General features: G+C 42.4%; 1 protein-coding gene across 1 annotated transcript in view; it reads left to right on the forward strand.

The window, feature by feature from the left end:
• The window catches only part of WSCD1 (WSC domain containing 1), a 64,208-nt gene extending 47,933 nt beyond the window's left edge, over positions 1-16,275 (forward strand). Inside the window, exons 5-8 of the mRNA XM_033922994.1 lie at positions 5,422-5,599; positions 6,898-7,062; positions 10,224-10,424; positions 15,923-16,275. Of these exons, the coding sequence (XP_033778885.1) occupies positions 5,422-5,599; positions 6,898-7,062; positions 10,224-10,424; positions 15,923-16,275 (897 nt within the window). The remainder of the gene's footprint in view (positions 1-5,421; positions 5,600-6,897; positions 7,063-10,223; positions 10,425-15,922) is intronic.
• The last annotated feature ends 538 nt before the right edge of the window (positions 16,276-16,813 follow it).

A 16,813-nucleotide genomic window follows, 5' to 3' on the forward strand; every position in this document is an offset into this window, starting at 1 on the left:
CACCCATACAACATACTTTTTTTTTTTTTAAAAAGGAAAACATTTAGGCATCCCACTTTTACTCAGCTACGTTTACTGTAAATATGTCCTCAACACAGGAAAAATGGCCTAACACAGAACACACTAAAGTTCTCCTTTCACTCCCCTTTCTTTGCCCTCTATCTAGTCTCATCCTTTACTCTGTTCCCTGGTCAGATCATCGTTGTCTTAATTTCCACCATTCCTCCTCCAATCCAAAATAGTTCAGAACTACCTATAAAAACTAAAGAGCTTAGGAATGCTCGTGATTGTACTCCTAATTTATTCATCTTTTGTTGTGATTCTTTTCTGTTTGTCTTTCAATCACATCCTGTAGAATCAGGGCTGCGCATGCTAGGCTTCTGAAACAACAACTGCGCCATTGTGACTGCCAGTGGAGGAAACATACATTTCCACATTATCTACCTAAGGAATGCACAATATTGCAGGAATTTTGCTACACTAGCTACGAAATCTTATTTTACTTCAAAAAAAGACTCCAATTCATCTCATCTTTCTAAGATTCCTCTCAGCATCGTTTGCAAAGTACTCTTCATTCTCACAATCTTGCCCAAGCCTTTTTTAAGGAAATAGTATGTGTTCAATTGATTCTATCACTCTTGGCTTCTAATGATCTCATTCTATCCCCTTCTATCTCTATCCTACCTAAACCCTCTTCTGACAAACTTTACTATTCACGTTTCATGTTTATTTAAATTTGATTGATCACTTTACATAAAATTCTAAACGATTTACAATTAAAATGAGGGGAAAACAAGTAATCATATGAAAACATGACAAAAGACAGAGACATCAATTGCAAACTGGAACATTAGGAAAAGAACTACAATTTGTAAAGTAAAGAAACATATAGGGGCAACACAAGAGGTGAAGGAAAGAGCGGATTAATGATTTAATATGGCGGAGGTATGTCCGAGTTAGGATACAAAAGTTTCCAAGTTTATTCAAAATTTACTGCCATCTGCGTGGTGCGCACTCTATGTATGAACAGTGACACAATGAAGGAGGTTGGTGCCAGGGGCGGTCCCCCCTCTCTTTCCTGCCCCCCTTCCCTGCTGCTTGGGCGCCCCCCCTAACTCTTCCCTGCCACTTGAGCACCCCTTGCTCCCCACATTCCTCTTGAAATGTTCGGCGTCATGATCATCTTCTACCCGCTGCTGGCGCCGGCGTCAGCTCCCTTCTGTCCTGATCCAACAACGAGGAAAAGATGTCAGAAGGGAGCCGACACTGGTACGAGCAGCAAGTAGAAGATGCTGATTGAACTGGTGAACATTTCAAAAGGTTGGGGGGGGGGCGGAGAGGTGCCAATGCCCCCTACGAAGATAGTGCCCGGGGCGGTCCGCCCTCCCTCCCTTACTATGCCACTGTATATGAGAGGAGAAAGTAAGGTGAGAGGGGATCAGATAGGAAAAGAGAAACGTGAAGGGTCAGCATATATTGAATTCAATAATTGATAGGATAAGAGGAGAGCAGCAAGGCAGTAGGGGAAGGTTTGTGATTTCAGTCAACAGGACTCCCGAGGGGAGGCACTGACTTGTGATGTTAGGTGTAGGCATCTGTAAAAAGGTACGTTTTAAATTGGAATTTAAAATTCTGGATTGTGGTGAGTTGGCGCAAGTGAGAGGGTTAGTGAGAGGGTAGAGCATTCTAGAAATGGGACCTATTCCTGAAAAGATAGTGTTGGGTGGTGTGTCATAAGTTATTTGCCTAAAGGAGGGGATCACTAAAAGGTGTTCTTAGGAGTGACCTAGTGGGAAAGTATGGTATTAAGTAAGAACATAAGAACATAAGCAATGCCTCTGCTGGGTCAGACCTGAGGTTCATCATGCCCAGCAGTCCGCTCACGCGGCGGCCCAACAGGTCCAGGACCTGTGCAGTAATCCTCTATCTATACCCCTCTATCCCCTTTTCCAGTAGGAATTTGTCTAATCCTTTCTTGAACCTCAGTACCGTACTCTGCCCAATTATGTCCTCTGGAAGCGCATTCCAGGTGTCCACCACACGGGTAAAAAAGAACTTCCTAGTATTTGTTTTGAATCTGTCTCCTATCAACTTTTCCGAGTGCCCTCTTGTTCTTTTATGATTCGAAAGTTTGAAGAATCTGTCCCTCTCTACTCTCTCTATGCCCTTCATGATCTTATAAGTCTCTATCATATCCCCTCTAAGACTTGAAGCGGTCCAGGAGGCCTATAATTTTAGTTTTGAAGAACTGCGGAATAGCATAGTTCATTTTAATTCCATCACTGCCCCTTCTGATACAACGCCTCATATATCTTTCCTAAAACAGACTTGGGATTCTTTAATTCCACAACTTCATTCCATTCATCATCAAATTTTAATCTGGGTACTTCTCCTGTGGTATGGAAAAATACAATTGTTTTTGTTCAACAAAAGAACATTCAGGCTGACATTTCAGATCCCCCTGACTTCTTCCCAATATCTCAGCTTTTAAGCTTCTTTTCATGGCATATTCTGTGCATGTGCCGATCGTTATCACCAGCGACTCATCGCACGTAAATATAGTGACCCGTCGCAAAACACAATCTTCATTCACATGCGTGTTCTTTTTGAGATTGATGCGTCTTTTTGAAATTGTTACAATAATGGCCTTGGCAGTGGCCCGGCGGATTTTACCGAGAACATTAGAGAATCTTCTTTATGGTCTGCAAAGGAATTCAGATACCTACTTTTCCTTCTTGAATACTAGCCTAACTAGATATATGTGTGCGTAACAATGGGATGGAAGAATTTACACAAGTCACAGAGCACCTAATTACTGCAGATACATGTTTAACGTAAAATATTCTACTATACAAGCTGCATGTGTTTGAGTCCCACCCACATTCCATCTGTGCGTATGCCTCTCTTACAAAAACACAGTTCAAATGCACAGTACTTAGCTGAAATTTTGGCAGTTACATACATTTGAGCCCACATACACATGTTAACGCCATTATTATTTTTTTAAATTTATTTATTTATGATTTTTCAATAACATATCAAGTATCCACTTATAAGCACATAAGCATCGCCTCTGCTGAGTCAGACCATAGGTCCATCACGCCCAGCAGTCCGCTCCCGTGGTGGCCCCCCAGGTCAATGACCTGTAGTGATCTATTACTCTACTACTCTATTACTTTACAGCCTTCAGTACTGTATAGTAACCCTTTAATTGTACCCCTGGATCCCCTTTTCCTTCATGAACTCGTCCAATCCCCTTTTGAACCCCCATAGTCGTACAGAAAGGTAAAGTTAAACAGGAAATAAATTACAATACAAATTATAATCTAGTAACCCAATTTATCTTAAACTTAGCTCAAGTCCTCAATATGGGTCCAAGATGTAGAATCATCGAGAATTTAACAAAGAGATAGGAATAAAAAATTAACGCCATTATTATTTAAAACATTTGCACATGTAATTGGCAGATAAATTTTAGTACCTGTGTGATAGAATTACCCCCAGTGGGAACAAGTATAAAACTCCAACGGACATGTGTAAAATCCATGGGTGCTTTGATCCATAGACTTTTCACACCAGTTCTCAAATGGAATTTGGGCACACATTTTCCCTTTATAGAATAATGCTTAGGACTGAATTTTGGTTTTGATACCAAAGTTTTGGAGCTCTCCTTAGCACTTACATATGAACACACGCTCCAGTCATAGAGCTGGTATAACTGTTAAGCACCTCAAGGGAGAAGATGTCACAGTGTGGTAAGAAGCAAGCTTTAACCACTCCTTGACGTACCAGGGAGTCATCGATGACTCCTCTGGAAAAGGCATAACACTGCCTGTGAGCAATCTCACAAACACTATTGAGATTGAGGAGTCTATCATTGAGGAGTATCAGGCTTCCAAGCCATAGCCTGATGCTCTCAAGCCACATCTTAAAGGGGCTATCGAGCTGTCTCCCCTCCCTCGAGAAGCACTCTCCCCTGATCACATTCCATGCCTATCACATACCCCTTAATCACAACCTCCACCCAATCAAAATCACCCCTGATCAGACCTCTACTGCCTAATCAAAACCCCCACCCCTTGATGAAACCCCAAAGGACTCTCCTCCCATTCCCAAGGGTCAACCTGGTGGTCTAGTGGGTTCTTAGGCAGGAATGAGCCCCAATTTTTCCTGCCCTTGCTGGCGCTATCCCTCAAAATGGCACCCTTAGTAGTAGGTTTGTAGTTCTATCCCTCAGAATCATGTTTCAATATCAGGAGAAGGGAATTTCCTTGGGAAATGGGGATTTGATGATGGAATTTTGATTGGAAGGAGGATGTGATCAGGAGTGTGTGACTGGAGTGGGGGGTTCTGATAAGGGGAAGTACTTGCACTGCTTGGGGGAGTGTAGGGACAGCACTGAGACTAGAGAATGACATGGTGATTAAAATTCATCATCATTCTCCTCCCCGTGAATAACCGTGGGAAACCATCCCCATGTCATTCCTTAAGAAGAGAGGGAAGAATCAGACTATGAATGGGCACAACCACTGACCCTCAAGTCTTGCATTGAAGAATGCTGTGGTAGAAAGACTGAGGTGGAGATAGACACCAAAGAATGTCAGTCTCTGCTATCTAGAGCAGATATTGTGATGTCATAATGCCTCATTCCACCAATGCCTAAGAGCCAATCTCATCAGTGATGTCACAATGGGTTCATTATCCTGTACTTGACTCACATAAGAATCAGAGTCTGAATGGGCAAAGCCATTGACTCTCAAGCCTTGCATTGAAGAATATTGGTGTAGAAGGACTGAGGTTGAGATAGACACTAAAGAATTACACAGGGAACGGTGATGAATTTTGTCATCATGTCATTCTCTAACTGTGATCCCTTCAAGATGCTTCAAGGAAACATTGGGCTGTGCCGGGGTTATTTTTCCAGCTATAATGCAACTTGCAGTATTCCATGCAATTTGTGTTATAGAATTTTCATAGTATTGAGCAGTTTTGCACACATTTGCATGTCTGGCATCTCATGAATCCTATGTTGATAATTTCATAGCAGGGCACCCATATACCATTTTCTAGAAAAAGAAAAAAAAGTACCCATGGTTGTGCCTTGTTTCTCTTGCCAGACGTAATGTCTGGTAGGTTTTCTTTTCATTCTTTAAGCTGCTCATGATGCCAGTAAATAACAGAAATAGAAAGCAACAAGAGGTCGGAACAGACTGGAATCCAATTTCTTACTTAAGTATGAAATTTGAATACAATTTTTTTCTATATTACGAATGCCAATTGCAGTGAAATTGAGGTCTGGTAAAGCCAGAGAGTATTTGAAACTCACAAAACACTTTCCATTATACCTTCAACTTAAAGACAATTTATTTTACTCTCTGTGATAATAGCACCATGATTTTCTTCACCTCTCCTTTTTCATAGGAATTTCCCTTGGCTGTCATGAGAGGGATGGAATGCTTCTGTGCCTCTCCCACGGCACACTTTACTCTGCATGACAGTGTCGATGAATTATACTGTGGCAGAATATTGAATGCTAGCAGCATTGCAGAGGCCCCAGAAGAGGAAAAATATTGTGCTGTCTATCAGACTCCAGTACAAGGTAAAAGACACAGATGAACTAAATTAGTGTTTCCCTGGTCGGTCCAGGAGTACCCCCTTGCCAGTCAGGTTTTTAGGATATTCGTTGGGAATATCCTGAAAACTTGACCGGCGAGGGGGCACTCCAGGACCAATTTAAGAAATACTGAATTAAGCAGTACCACTTCCAAATGCATAAATGTTTTTTGAAAATAGGCTTTGAATTGATTCACTGAACTGGTGAATCGATTTGAATCGGTGAATTGGGCAGCATTAATAAGATAGGTTTAAAATAGGCACCATTTAGACTTATCATATAGACATCCTGTTATAAAATTGCTCCCTATATAATAACTAAGAAACTGCAGTAGTAATATGCTTATAACATAACACAAAGAAGGGATGTTTTATGGCTTTCTCATGTTTTATTCAGTTTCAGGTTTTTTAGCCCGTCCTCCCAAAGGAGCTCAGAACGGATTACATATCAGGCACTCAAGTGTTTTCCCTCTTTGTCCTGGTGGGCTCAGGCCAGGGCTACTCTATTCCAGTCCTCAAGGTCCACAGGTAGGCCAGGTTTTCAGGATATCCACAATGAATATTCAGGAGAGAGATTTGCATGCACTGCCTCCTGCATATTCATTGTGGATATCCTGAAAACCTGGCCTGCCTGTGGACCTTGAGGACTGGAATAGAGTAGCCCTGGGTAGGCTCTGGTTTCTCCCTGCTCTTGACAAGCCAAGGATGACTCTGATCTTGCAGGACATCTATTGGAGATCCTTCTCCTGGATATATGTGAGTAGGGTTACCAGATTTTACTCCAGTAAAATCCAGATCAGTACCCCGTTCCCGGCCCATCCAGTTCTACCCCACCCCGTTACACCCAAGTCACGCCCTAGTAATACTAGCCCCGCCCCCTCAACCTGTTTTCATCCTTGGGACCGCGTTGGGAGGGCATCTGTGCATACATGGATGCAACGTGATGACATCACACGCATGCGCAGATTCCCTCTTGACACAGTCCCGAGGTAGAAGCTTTTCAAAACCCGGACAAAATGCCGGATTTTGAAAAGCTGTCCAGACATGTCTGGGAAAATCTGGTAACCCTATATTTAAGTGATGTTTTGCAAGAATTGACCCCTAAATAGGAAATATTTATCCTAAATTTGAAACAAATTTGCTCATAGAGAGAAGTTGTGGTGGGGGAGGGGGGGTGGATGGGTGGATGAGCAGTATAGATACAGTAGACACTTCACAGTGATTAAACAAGCCTAAAAATGCTGTTGACCCAGCAGTGATATCTTTTCCTCTTCTTGTTTTTAGATACTAGATGTACAGATAGAAGATTTCTCTCTACAAAATCTAAAGTATTCGTTGCACTATCCAGCTTCCCAGGTGCCGGGAACACATGGGTTCGCCATTTAATAGAACATGCTACAGGATATTACACTGGCAGTTATTATTTTGATGGAGCCCTCTACAGTAAAGGTATTAAACACATGGAAGGGTATAATGAAAAGAAACATCTAAGTTCATTTGGGGCCTAAATCGCAAGTCATCCAAAGTCAGACATGGGAAAAGGTGCATTTTCGAAAAATAAGTCCAACATTTTTTTTTTTTTTTTTTTTGAAAATCGGCTAACTGAATGTCCAGCCGTCTGTTCATCCAGACCGCTAAGTCATCCATCTTTATACCCTATTTTCGTCCAAAAATTTGTCCAAGTCAAAAATGCCTAGAAAAAGACCTTTTGGACATGGGCTGGGTCAACAAATACAAACAATCCTAGACAAAGTTTAAGTCTATTAGACATAATAAAACAACTTATACAGACAATATCAGAACAAAAGGGGGAATTATTAATAAAATTACAATCGGTATTTAAAGGAAAAACATTTAAGGTAAAAAACAAGAGGAAGGGAAACAAATGTAGATTATAATGAATATATGGATAAAAAGAGTCATTAGCATTTCGTTTACTCATTAAATGCATCTTTAAAAAGAAAACTCTTAAGTTTGCTCTTAAATTTTTCCAAATTCTTTTCCTCTCTTATATATAGTGGGAGGGCATTCCACGATTGAGGTGCCGTTACCGAAAAAATAGTATGACGCCTCGTGTTAATAATTTTCAACGAGGGAATGACCAATAAATGTTGGTCATTTGACCTCAATGGTCTAGAGGTATAATATGGAATTAAAACTCTAAAAACAAAGGCAGGGGTTTAAAATAATAAGGATTTAAAGGTAAGCAGACATAATTTATATAATATACGATGAGCGACTGGGAGCCAATGTGCTTTTTTCAGTAATGGAGACACATGATCAAATTTTTTGGCTTTGTTAATAATTTTAATAGAAGCATTCTGTATAATTTGCAGACGTCTAATTTCTTTTTTCGGCAAGCCTTTAAACAAGGCGTTACAATAGTCGATTTTAGAGATTACTAAAGAATGGATTAGAATATTCAAGGACTTTGCACATAAGAATTTGGCCACAGAACGAATTTGACAAAGTCTATAGAAAGTTGATTTAACCACGTGACTTATATGATCATGATAAGATAATTTATTATCAAAAATTATCCCGAGAATCCTAATATTTTGAGTCAGTTGCAAGGGGATGCCTTTAATAGAAATGGGAAAAGAAAGTGTACAACAGTCTTTCCATGGAAAAAGCATAATGTTGGTTTTGCTGATGTTCATGGCTAGTCTGTTTGTATCCAGCCATTGATGAATTTGATCCAGTTTTCCATTTATGGCTGATATTTCTTGTCAGCTATTAGGATCAATCGGATGTAACAGCTGTATATCATCCGCATAAGCAAATACTGAAAATCCGATAGACTGACACAGAGTCATGAGAGGCGCAAGAAAGATATTAAATAAAAGAGGAGAAAGTATTGATCCACCCCCAGCCCTGCTTCATTCCTCCCCCAACCCACCCCATTCTACCTCCAACTCCTTTCCGTTCTGCTTCTAGCCTTGCCCTCCAAAAGCCGCATTTCTTTTTTTTCCCGACCTCCAGTTGTATCTTGAGGACCTCCAGCATGCATGTAAAGTCATCCGTGCATGCTTGTTGAAGGCTCTCCAGACGCAGCTGGAGCTTGGGGCTTTCCAAAACCCAGAAAAACTGCCAGGTTTTGGGAAATCCATCCGGGAACTAAAAAGAGGACGTGTCTGGTAACCCTAGGCACACCGATGCTGGGTTACGCTAGTATTCTATAACGATACTTGGGTGCCCAGATACTACATTGAAACATGTTGGGCTAATTGACTATTGTTGAATGAAGTCTGGACATTTATAAGCCACCTTTTTATACCCATTTATAAAAGTTTGGTTGAGCCAACTGGCTTCTCTGTGGCTCTTCTTTCTGTTCAAACAAATACAGTTACCGAATAGGCTCCTATCACATGTTATCGAGGCATCTAATCGAGCTCTTTGTTAACAGTTAACATGTGTTAAAACCACAGGCGGTTGGTGATTCAGAAATTTGGGGAACCTAGAGTGGAGCAGGGCTGGGGCTGGGGTGTGGTGTGATGATATGGGGTGTGAGCTCCTCTGTCTAGAGTTACCAGACGTCCAGGAAAACCCCGACACGTCCTCTTTTTAAAGGTGCCCGGACAGACTTTCCAAAACCTGGTAGTTTGTCTGGGTTTTGGAAAGTCCCAAAACCTCTGGCACTCCAGACATGGCCCAGAGGTTGGAGAAGACAAATCTTTGTCGGAGTGGGACCAGGGTGTAACGGTGTGGGGCTAGAGGTAGGGCAGGGCTGGGAGAGAAGCAAGGTGGGACCATGTATCCGGATTTCTACATCGGAAAATCTGGTAACCCTACCTCTGTCTCTATCCCCCTCTCTATCCAATATTGTCCATCTTTCGCCTTTCCCATACTCCTCCTCTCTTTCCTCCCATGGGTCCCATCTCTCACCATCATTCCATCTCATCCTCTCACCATACAATCGCCCCCATCTCTTTCTATCCCTCCATCTCCCGTCCTTCACTTACCAATACCCCCATCGACTGCTGCCTGCTCAAGTGTGGGAGGGCAAGAACAAATAAGGTTTTCCTTCTCTTCTCTTCCCTGCTGCTGTCTTTTCAACTCCAGAAACTGCAAAAAAATAAAATCAAGCACAGGGCCAGAGCCCTATGTGCACCACTGCTGGCTCTTCTTGACTCCCTCCTCCTCCGTCTTCCTCCATGAAACAGGAAGTTACATAATGGGGGAGGGAGGAGAAGGAGGGAGATGTGCAAGGACAACAACAGCAGCATAGGACTCCGACTTCGCACATGGGTTTTTTGGTGTTTTTTTCCAGCCTCCAGAGTTGGGGACACAGTGGCAGAGAAGGGAAGAAAAACTTCTATTTTTTTTTTGCTGCTGCCATGGACTCATGCAGGGAGGGGAAGTTAGTGCTTGGGGCAGGGATACTTTGCTTCCCCAAGCCTCTTATATGGGGCACCTATGGTTAAAACCCATGTTAAACACCTGGCATAGTTCAGTAAATGAGTTTCTAAACCCAGCACTTTCTTTGGCTGCCATCCAAGACAACCTAGTTATTTTTTTTTTAGAGATTTCAGTTCTTTTTATATGATAGTTACTTTAATCTTGGCAGTGTTGCACAGAGATCTGAAGTTGATGTTTACTACGTTGAGCAGGTTTTAAAGGAGAGAAAGATCACTGGAGAAGTGGGAGGACTATATGTGTAAAGACACATGAAAGTGGCAAGAGAGAAATTGAAATGTTTGACTCGGCAATCCTGCTGATTCGAAATCCCTACAATGCACTGATTGCAGAATTCAATAGGAAGTGTGCTGGACATCTGGGATATGCCACGGAGCGGAACTGGAACAGTAAAGGTAATTATGGAAAGATGTTGTGTGAATAGATTTTTAACTGGAGGAGTAAAGTTAATTACGGGGAAATGTGAGAAGCATTTTTTGCCCCATTGTATCTTTTTTGCTCTGGATTGCAAGTACATTTCCACACAAAACATAGTTGCTGCTACTTCTATCTATCTATCTAGTTTTTTGGGGGTTTTTTGTAACATAAAGTGTTTTTATTTTTTTTTAACAGGTGCATTTTGATGGGATTTTAATATCTTGTTTAATAAAATCGTCCCATCAAAAATAATATTGGGTTTTTGCCAGGCACTTGTGACCTGGACTGGCCACTGTGGAAACAGGATTCTGAGCCAGATGGATCATTGGTCTGACCCAGTACGGCTATTCTTATGTTCTAATATTTTAAGAAACATGAAATTCTAATTAAAATAAATGCTTTGGGGATCTATATTCGGTGCTTAATTAGCTAGCACTAACTGGGTCCCCACAGGATATTTAGCTGTACTGTATAGAACTGAGCAGTTCTGCTGAATATTCAGTCTGATCACCGTAGCGCTATCTGGTTACTACTGGGGCGGTCTGGGGGAAATGTCTGGGCAGAGCCAAGAGTTACCAAGACAGTTTTCAGCAAGGAACATAGTAACATAGTAGATGACGGCAGATAAAGACCCAAATGGTCCATCCAGTCTGCCCAACCTGATTCAATTTAAATTTTTTCTTCTTAGTTATTTCTGGGCAAGGATCCAAAGCTCTACCCGGTACTGTGCTTGGGTTCCAACTACCGAAATCTCCGTTACAACCTACTCCAGCCCATCTACACCCTCCCAGCCACTGAAGCCCTCCCCAGCCCCTCCTCCACCAAACGGCCATATACAGACTCAGACCGTGCAAGTCTAAGGCCCAGTACTGGCCTTAGTTCAATATTTAATCTTATTTTCTGATTCTAGATCTTTTGTGTTCATCCCGCGCTTCTTTGAACTCGGTCACAGTTTTCCTCTCCACCACCTCTTTCGCGAGCACATTCCAGGCATCCACCACCCTTTCCGTAAAGTTGAATTTCCTAACATTGCTCCTGAAGCTGACCTAAGCTAACCGAGTAGCTATGAGGTAGGAACTCTTAATATTAGGGTGACTTGGGGAAATCCAGCCAGGCTGCAGAGTACCTGGATATTCAGTACCACAACTGAGCACCCAGGGCTAATTCAGCCGGCAGAGGCCAGCATATAAAGAACCACCAGCAGCTGAATATCACCTTCTTTGTTTTCTATTTGATTACAACACTGTGGCCTCCTTTTACCAAGGTGCGCTAGGGCCTTAACGCGTGGACTAGCGCGTGCTAGCCGCTACCGCCTGCTTTGGAGGGCGTACCTTCGTAAAAGGAGCCCTATAGCATGGTAAAGGTGACACCTTTAACATTGAGGCTGATCACTATTATGCAACGCCACTGCGCTTTCTACTGAAGAAGAAATCGGAAGGGCAGTTTCAAAGTGATTAAAGAACTATAAAAACATCTGCACTGGGCAGATTTTTAGCCCGTTACTTTTTCATTTTATTTTGGTATTTTATATAGTGCATAGCAAAGTTATCTAAGAGGTTTACAATCAGGCACTCCAGCATTTTCCCTATCTGTCCCGGTGAGGATTGAGTGACTTGCCCTGGGTCACAAGGAGCAGCGTGGGATTTGAACCCACAACCTCAGGGTGCTGAGGCTGTGGATCTAACCACTGGGCCACTCCTAGTTAATTATTAACTTGCATTAGCTGTTAATGGGGGCCGCAACCCGAAAGGGGGCACCGAATGGTTAGAGAAAAGGCAGGGACTGTGCAGTGTGCTTTAACCCTGAACGTGGAAGGACTTTAACATTCATTAACTGTAATACAGCGGATAATGGGCTAGATTCACAAAGCAAACCGATCGTGTAATGATCGGTTTGCGACCCCTTAGCGACCAAATTCCCTTCCGGCCCGATTCACTTACCTCGGTGTCAGGTCAAAAGCGCGCCGGGACAAAGGCGCGCACAGACAACTGAGCGCAACGCGGAGGCACGCGCCGAAGAAAATGACTGTTTTAAAGGGCCCCCACCGTGTTGTGGGGGTATTGTGGGGGGTTTGGGGGGGTTGTAACCCCCACATTTTACTGAAAACTTCACTTTTTCCTTAAAAAACAGGGAAACAGTTAAGTTTCCAGTATAATGAGGGCGGTTACAACCCCCCAAGCCCCCCACAACGCCGCCGCGATCTGTATTAAGTAAAGTGGGGGGGGGGGGTTCCCCAACAAAACCCCCTGTCGGAGCCCCTAAACACACTCTTTTTCTTTGCCGCGTGCTTCCGTCTTGCGCTCAGTTGTCGGCGCGCACCTTTGTCTTCCGTGGTTTTATCTATGAACCCTTAACTCTCTGCCGACCATCCTCCGATCCACGCATGCAAATGAGGGGAGGGACATTCCAAAGTAGGGAAGGCAGCGATTCACAACACAAAATTTTCAATCCGACTGGGCTGGCCAATCAACTCCTAAAGCGAATGCTGGGGACCAGTTACACACCTCTCTACCGACTCTCCTGCTCCATTGCCGCCTCTGCCCGGCTCTCTGCTGTCCCGATCTCACTGCCTGTTTCAGGGGCTGCAGAAGCCCTGGGGCAGGGGGGAGAGCAGTGCCTGTTGGCTCCCTGAATTTGAAATTGCTCCTCTCGCCATCCAGACTGATCTCTGCTGCCTTCCCTGCAGTGCGAGCCCGCGGGTTTAAAGCGGGGCTGCATGCCGGAGTGCAGCCCCGCTTTAAACCCAAGGGCTCGCACTGCAGGGAAGGCGCAGAGAGCAGGTAGCATGAGGGAAGAGGCTGCCGCCGCTGGGGATAACAGGAGGAGAGTTGGGCCCGAAACAAAAAACCAAACAGATACAAAACGTGTGCGCAGACCATCTGCAGGGAAAGCAGATGGTCTGTGCATGCACGGGGATCGCACACCAGTGATCCGGGCAGGAGGATGGGGGCTTTCCTCCGATCGCCCCCATCTGCATATTTTTCTTTAGTGAATTTGTTAGATTGGGCCTGATCGGGCAGGTTAGTGAATCTGGCCCAATGTAACTTAGTTAACGTCACCTGAGTAGGCGTCACTAACCGCACCATGCTTTCTAGTAAGCAGTTACTGCTCTGTGATGATAATTCTGTGTTAATTGTTTGGGAATTCACTATGGATGCTCCCGACAGCTATTGGTTTGGTTTGGTTTATTTATTTATATCCTACCCTTACCCAGCGCGGATTGCAAAATTACATACAAAATCGACAATAAACACACACAATACAAAACATGATTAACAACACAGAGCAAAAATACAAACAATAAAATACATAGGCGACCAGCTTCCTTATTAACAACAGAGTCTCATACCCTGTATTTCAGCTGGCAATAAAGATGCCGTTTAAGCAATCTTTTAAAATCGTGTATGTTCTGTTGCCGACGAATGTATTCGGGGAGATTGCTCCATTCCCTAGGTCCTATACAACGGAATATACTTTTAATGAATTCAGCGGCTAGATTGATAATGGGCATTCCTAGGGTTGCCCATATTGCTCAAATCTTAAAAGCTCTCCACTGGTTACCTGTTCAACAGAGAATTTGCTCGAAAGCTCTGTCTGCCGTTCATCAAATATTGTACTCCTCTTTCAAAACTTGTGGGAAATCTATCAACGTGCAAGATGTTTGAGATCGGAGGGAGGGATGTTGCTCATCAGTTTAAAAGAAAATGGGATTTGCTATGTTAAGAACATAAGAACATAAGAAGTTGCCACCACTGGGTCAGACCATTGGTCCATCGCGCCCAGCGGTCATCTCCCATGGCGGCCCGTCAGGTCCGTGACCTGTAATGTGGTTCCTGTCCATTTCTGTAACCTACCTCTTCTTTTATCTGTAACCCTCAATCCCCCTATCTTTTAGGAACTTATCTAAACCTTCCTTGAAACCCTGCATGTTAAATTTAGAATATCTATTTTTTTGCAATTGCTGGTAAGAATCTCTGGAATTCAATTCCAGGTATAATGAGATTATGCAAAGATCGTATGTCTTTCAAGAAAATGTTAAAAACAATTTTGTGTGGACGCCTTTCTATTATTCTGTGGCTATTATTTGTTTTAGATTTAAAGAATTCTGTATTGAGGTTTGAATTATAAGAGCATATTCTTGAATACCACCATACTATTTAGTTCTAGGAGGTTCACATCCAAAAGAGACTGAACAATTCAGTGATAATACATTTTTAAGGTATGCTGCTGTGATGATTCCTTAACATCTTTGGCCAATCACAATGTGGTTGTATTAATTGAGCACTGAGAACATAACATTTCACAACCATTTTTTAATTGATTAATGTAATTAAATTTTGTCTTGTATTTTATTTATTCATATCTTTAAATGCCGCTTATATCCTAAGCAGTTTACATTGAAAAGTAATCAAGTACTTTAAATATTTTCCTTCTCGGTCCTAACAAGCTCACAATCTGGGCACTATAGTATTGTAATTCTCCAGGGTAGTGTAAAGGAAGGATAACACCACAGATTAATAGGATGTGTAGCAGCACAGGAGGGAGACGCAAACGGAGAAATTCTATAAAATAAACAGGCGCCTTAAGTTCAAGTTTATTGAGTTTTAATATACCAACCATCAGCAAGTATCTGGCCGGTTTACAATAAAATTTAAAAAGATAATAATAAGTAATTAATAATTAGAAAATAATAAAGTGTACATCAAGGACATAAACAGGACAAACATGAAAGTGAGGGAAAAAGGGAAATGGGAGGGGAAAGTTACATGTTAAAAGAAGAAAGGAGAGAGAGGGAAGGGGTAAAACGTATGGGGTGGGATCGCTTAGGCCCTCTTTTATCAAGCCGTGTTAGGGCTTTTTTTAAATCACCAGCCGCTGCGGTAAAAGGTCCGACGTTCATAGAATTCCTATGAGCGTCGGAGCTTTTACCGCAGTGGCCGGTGATTAAAAAAAAACCCTAAAGTGGCTTGATAAAAGGGGGCCTTAATTAATAAATCAGCTTCAATAAGGAGCTTTAACAAGCTCATAATTGGGAAAAATAAAATAAAATTGGATTGGGAGATAAGACGCCTAACTTTTTAGGCACGATTCTGTAATGGGCGCCTACGTGTGATTGACACGCAATAAGCACCTAACTTTAAGCGCCTATATTTTTGTAGGCGCCAATTATAGAATCTGGCCCTAATAGACCAGATGAACCAAGGTAAACTAAACTAAATTAAACCTTGGGTTTGTATACCGCACCATCTCCATAGTTGTGGAGCTCGGCACGGTTTACAGGATTTGTAATGAGGAAGGAACTCCAAGGAAGGGCTAGAAGAAGATCAGAGGAGAGGAGAATGTTAGAGGGCTAGGTATCCTTATATGCTATTTCCTATGATTTTGTGTTTCGCCCTGCTTAATATTTTGAGTCATTCCAGATCGATTGTAGTCTAATGCTTGATCTTTTCCATTCCTTTTCTTCTTTTTGTAACAGACTGGCCAGAATTTGTAAACAGCTATGCGTCTTGGTGGGCCTCTCATGTTTTAGACTGGCTAAAATACGGCAAATGCCTTCTTGTTGTTCATTACGAAGACCTCAAGAAGAACCTTCTTCAAAAATTGAAAGAAATGGTAGAATTTCTCAACATGACTGTGATCGAGGACCGGCTACTGTGCGTAGAAAACAATAAAGATGGTAATTTCAAGCGTTCAGGTGCCAGGCACAAAGATTTCGAGCCCTTCACCCAAGAAATGAAAGATCTAATCAATGCATACATACAAACAGTGGATGAAGCTCTGAGGAGAAGAAACTTTTCTGGTCTGCCAAGTGAATATTTGCCAAGATGATACTTAGCAAACTGTATTACGTGTGTTCCAAAAGCAAACCTTTCTAGCATGGAGAGTGAGATACACATTGCGACGTCCGGGGAATGCAAAATTCCTTCACTGTTTCATTGTTCTTTGTGAGCACTGCACTTCGAAAGGGACGCAATGAAGGATGGAAACTGGGTTCTACATCAAGACCAGGCCCTCTTTTACTAAGGTGTGCTAACCGATTAGCACGGGCTAATCAATTTAGCACGCGCTAAACGCTAACACGAGCATGTTAGTGTATGGACGCGTTAGTGGTCAGCATGCACTAATTCAATTAGCGAGCGCTAATCTGTTAGCGGGCCTTAGTAAAAGAGGGGGTTAAACTTTGTGCATTTCCTTCCTTATATAAACGGATACAATTGTAATGCTTACACATTGCCAACATTGTGAAGAGTTTACTTTTTCAGCCTTGCTGCCCACTGGCAATACTTGCCAAGGGTAGCTTTTAAGAGTTGACTTTTTTTGGGTAGTTGTTGTTGTTATGGGAAACTTATCATTCACATGTGAAAAC

The sequence above is a fragment of the Geotrypetes seraphini genome, chromosome 15, assembly GCF_902459505.1.
Source record: "Geotrypetes seraphini chromosome 15, aGeoSer1.1, whole genome shotgun sequence".
Classification (NCBI taxonomy): Eukaryota; Metazoa; Chordata; class Amphibia; order Gymnophiona; family Dermophiidae; genus Geotrypetes; species Geotrypetes seraphini.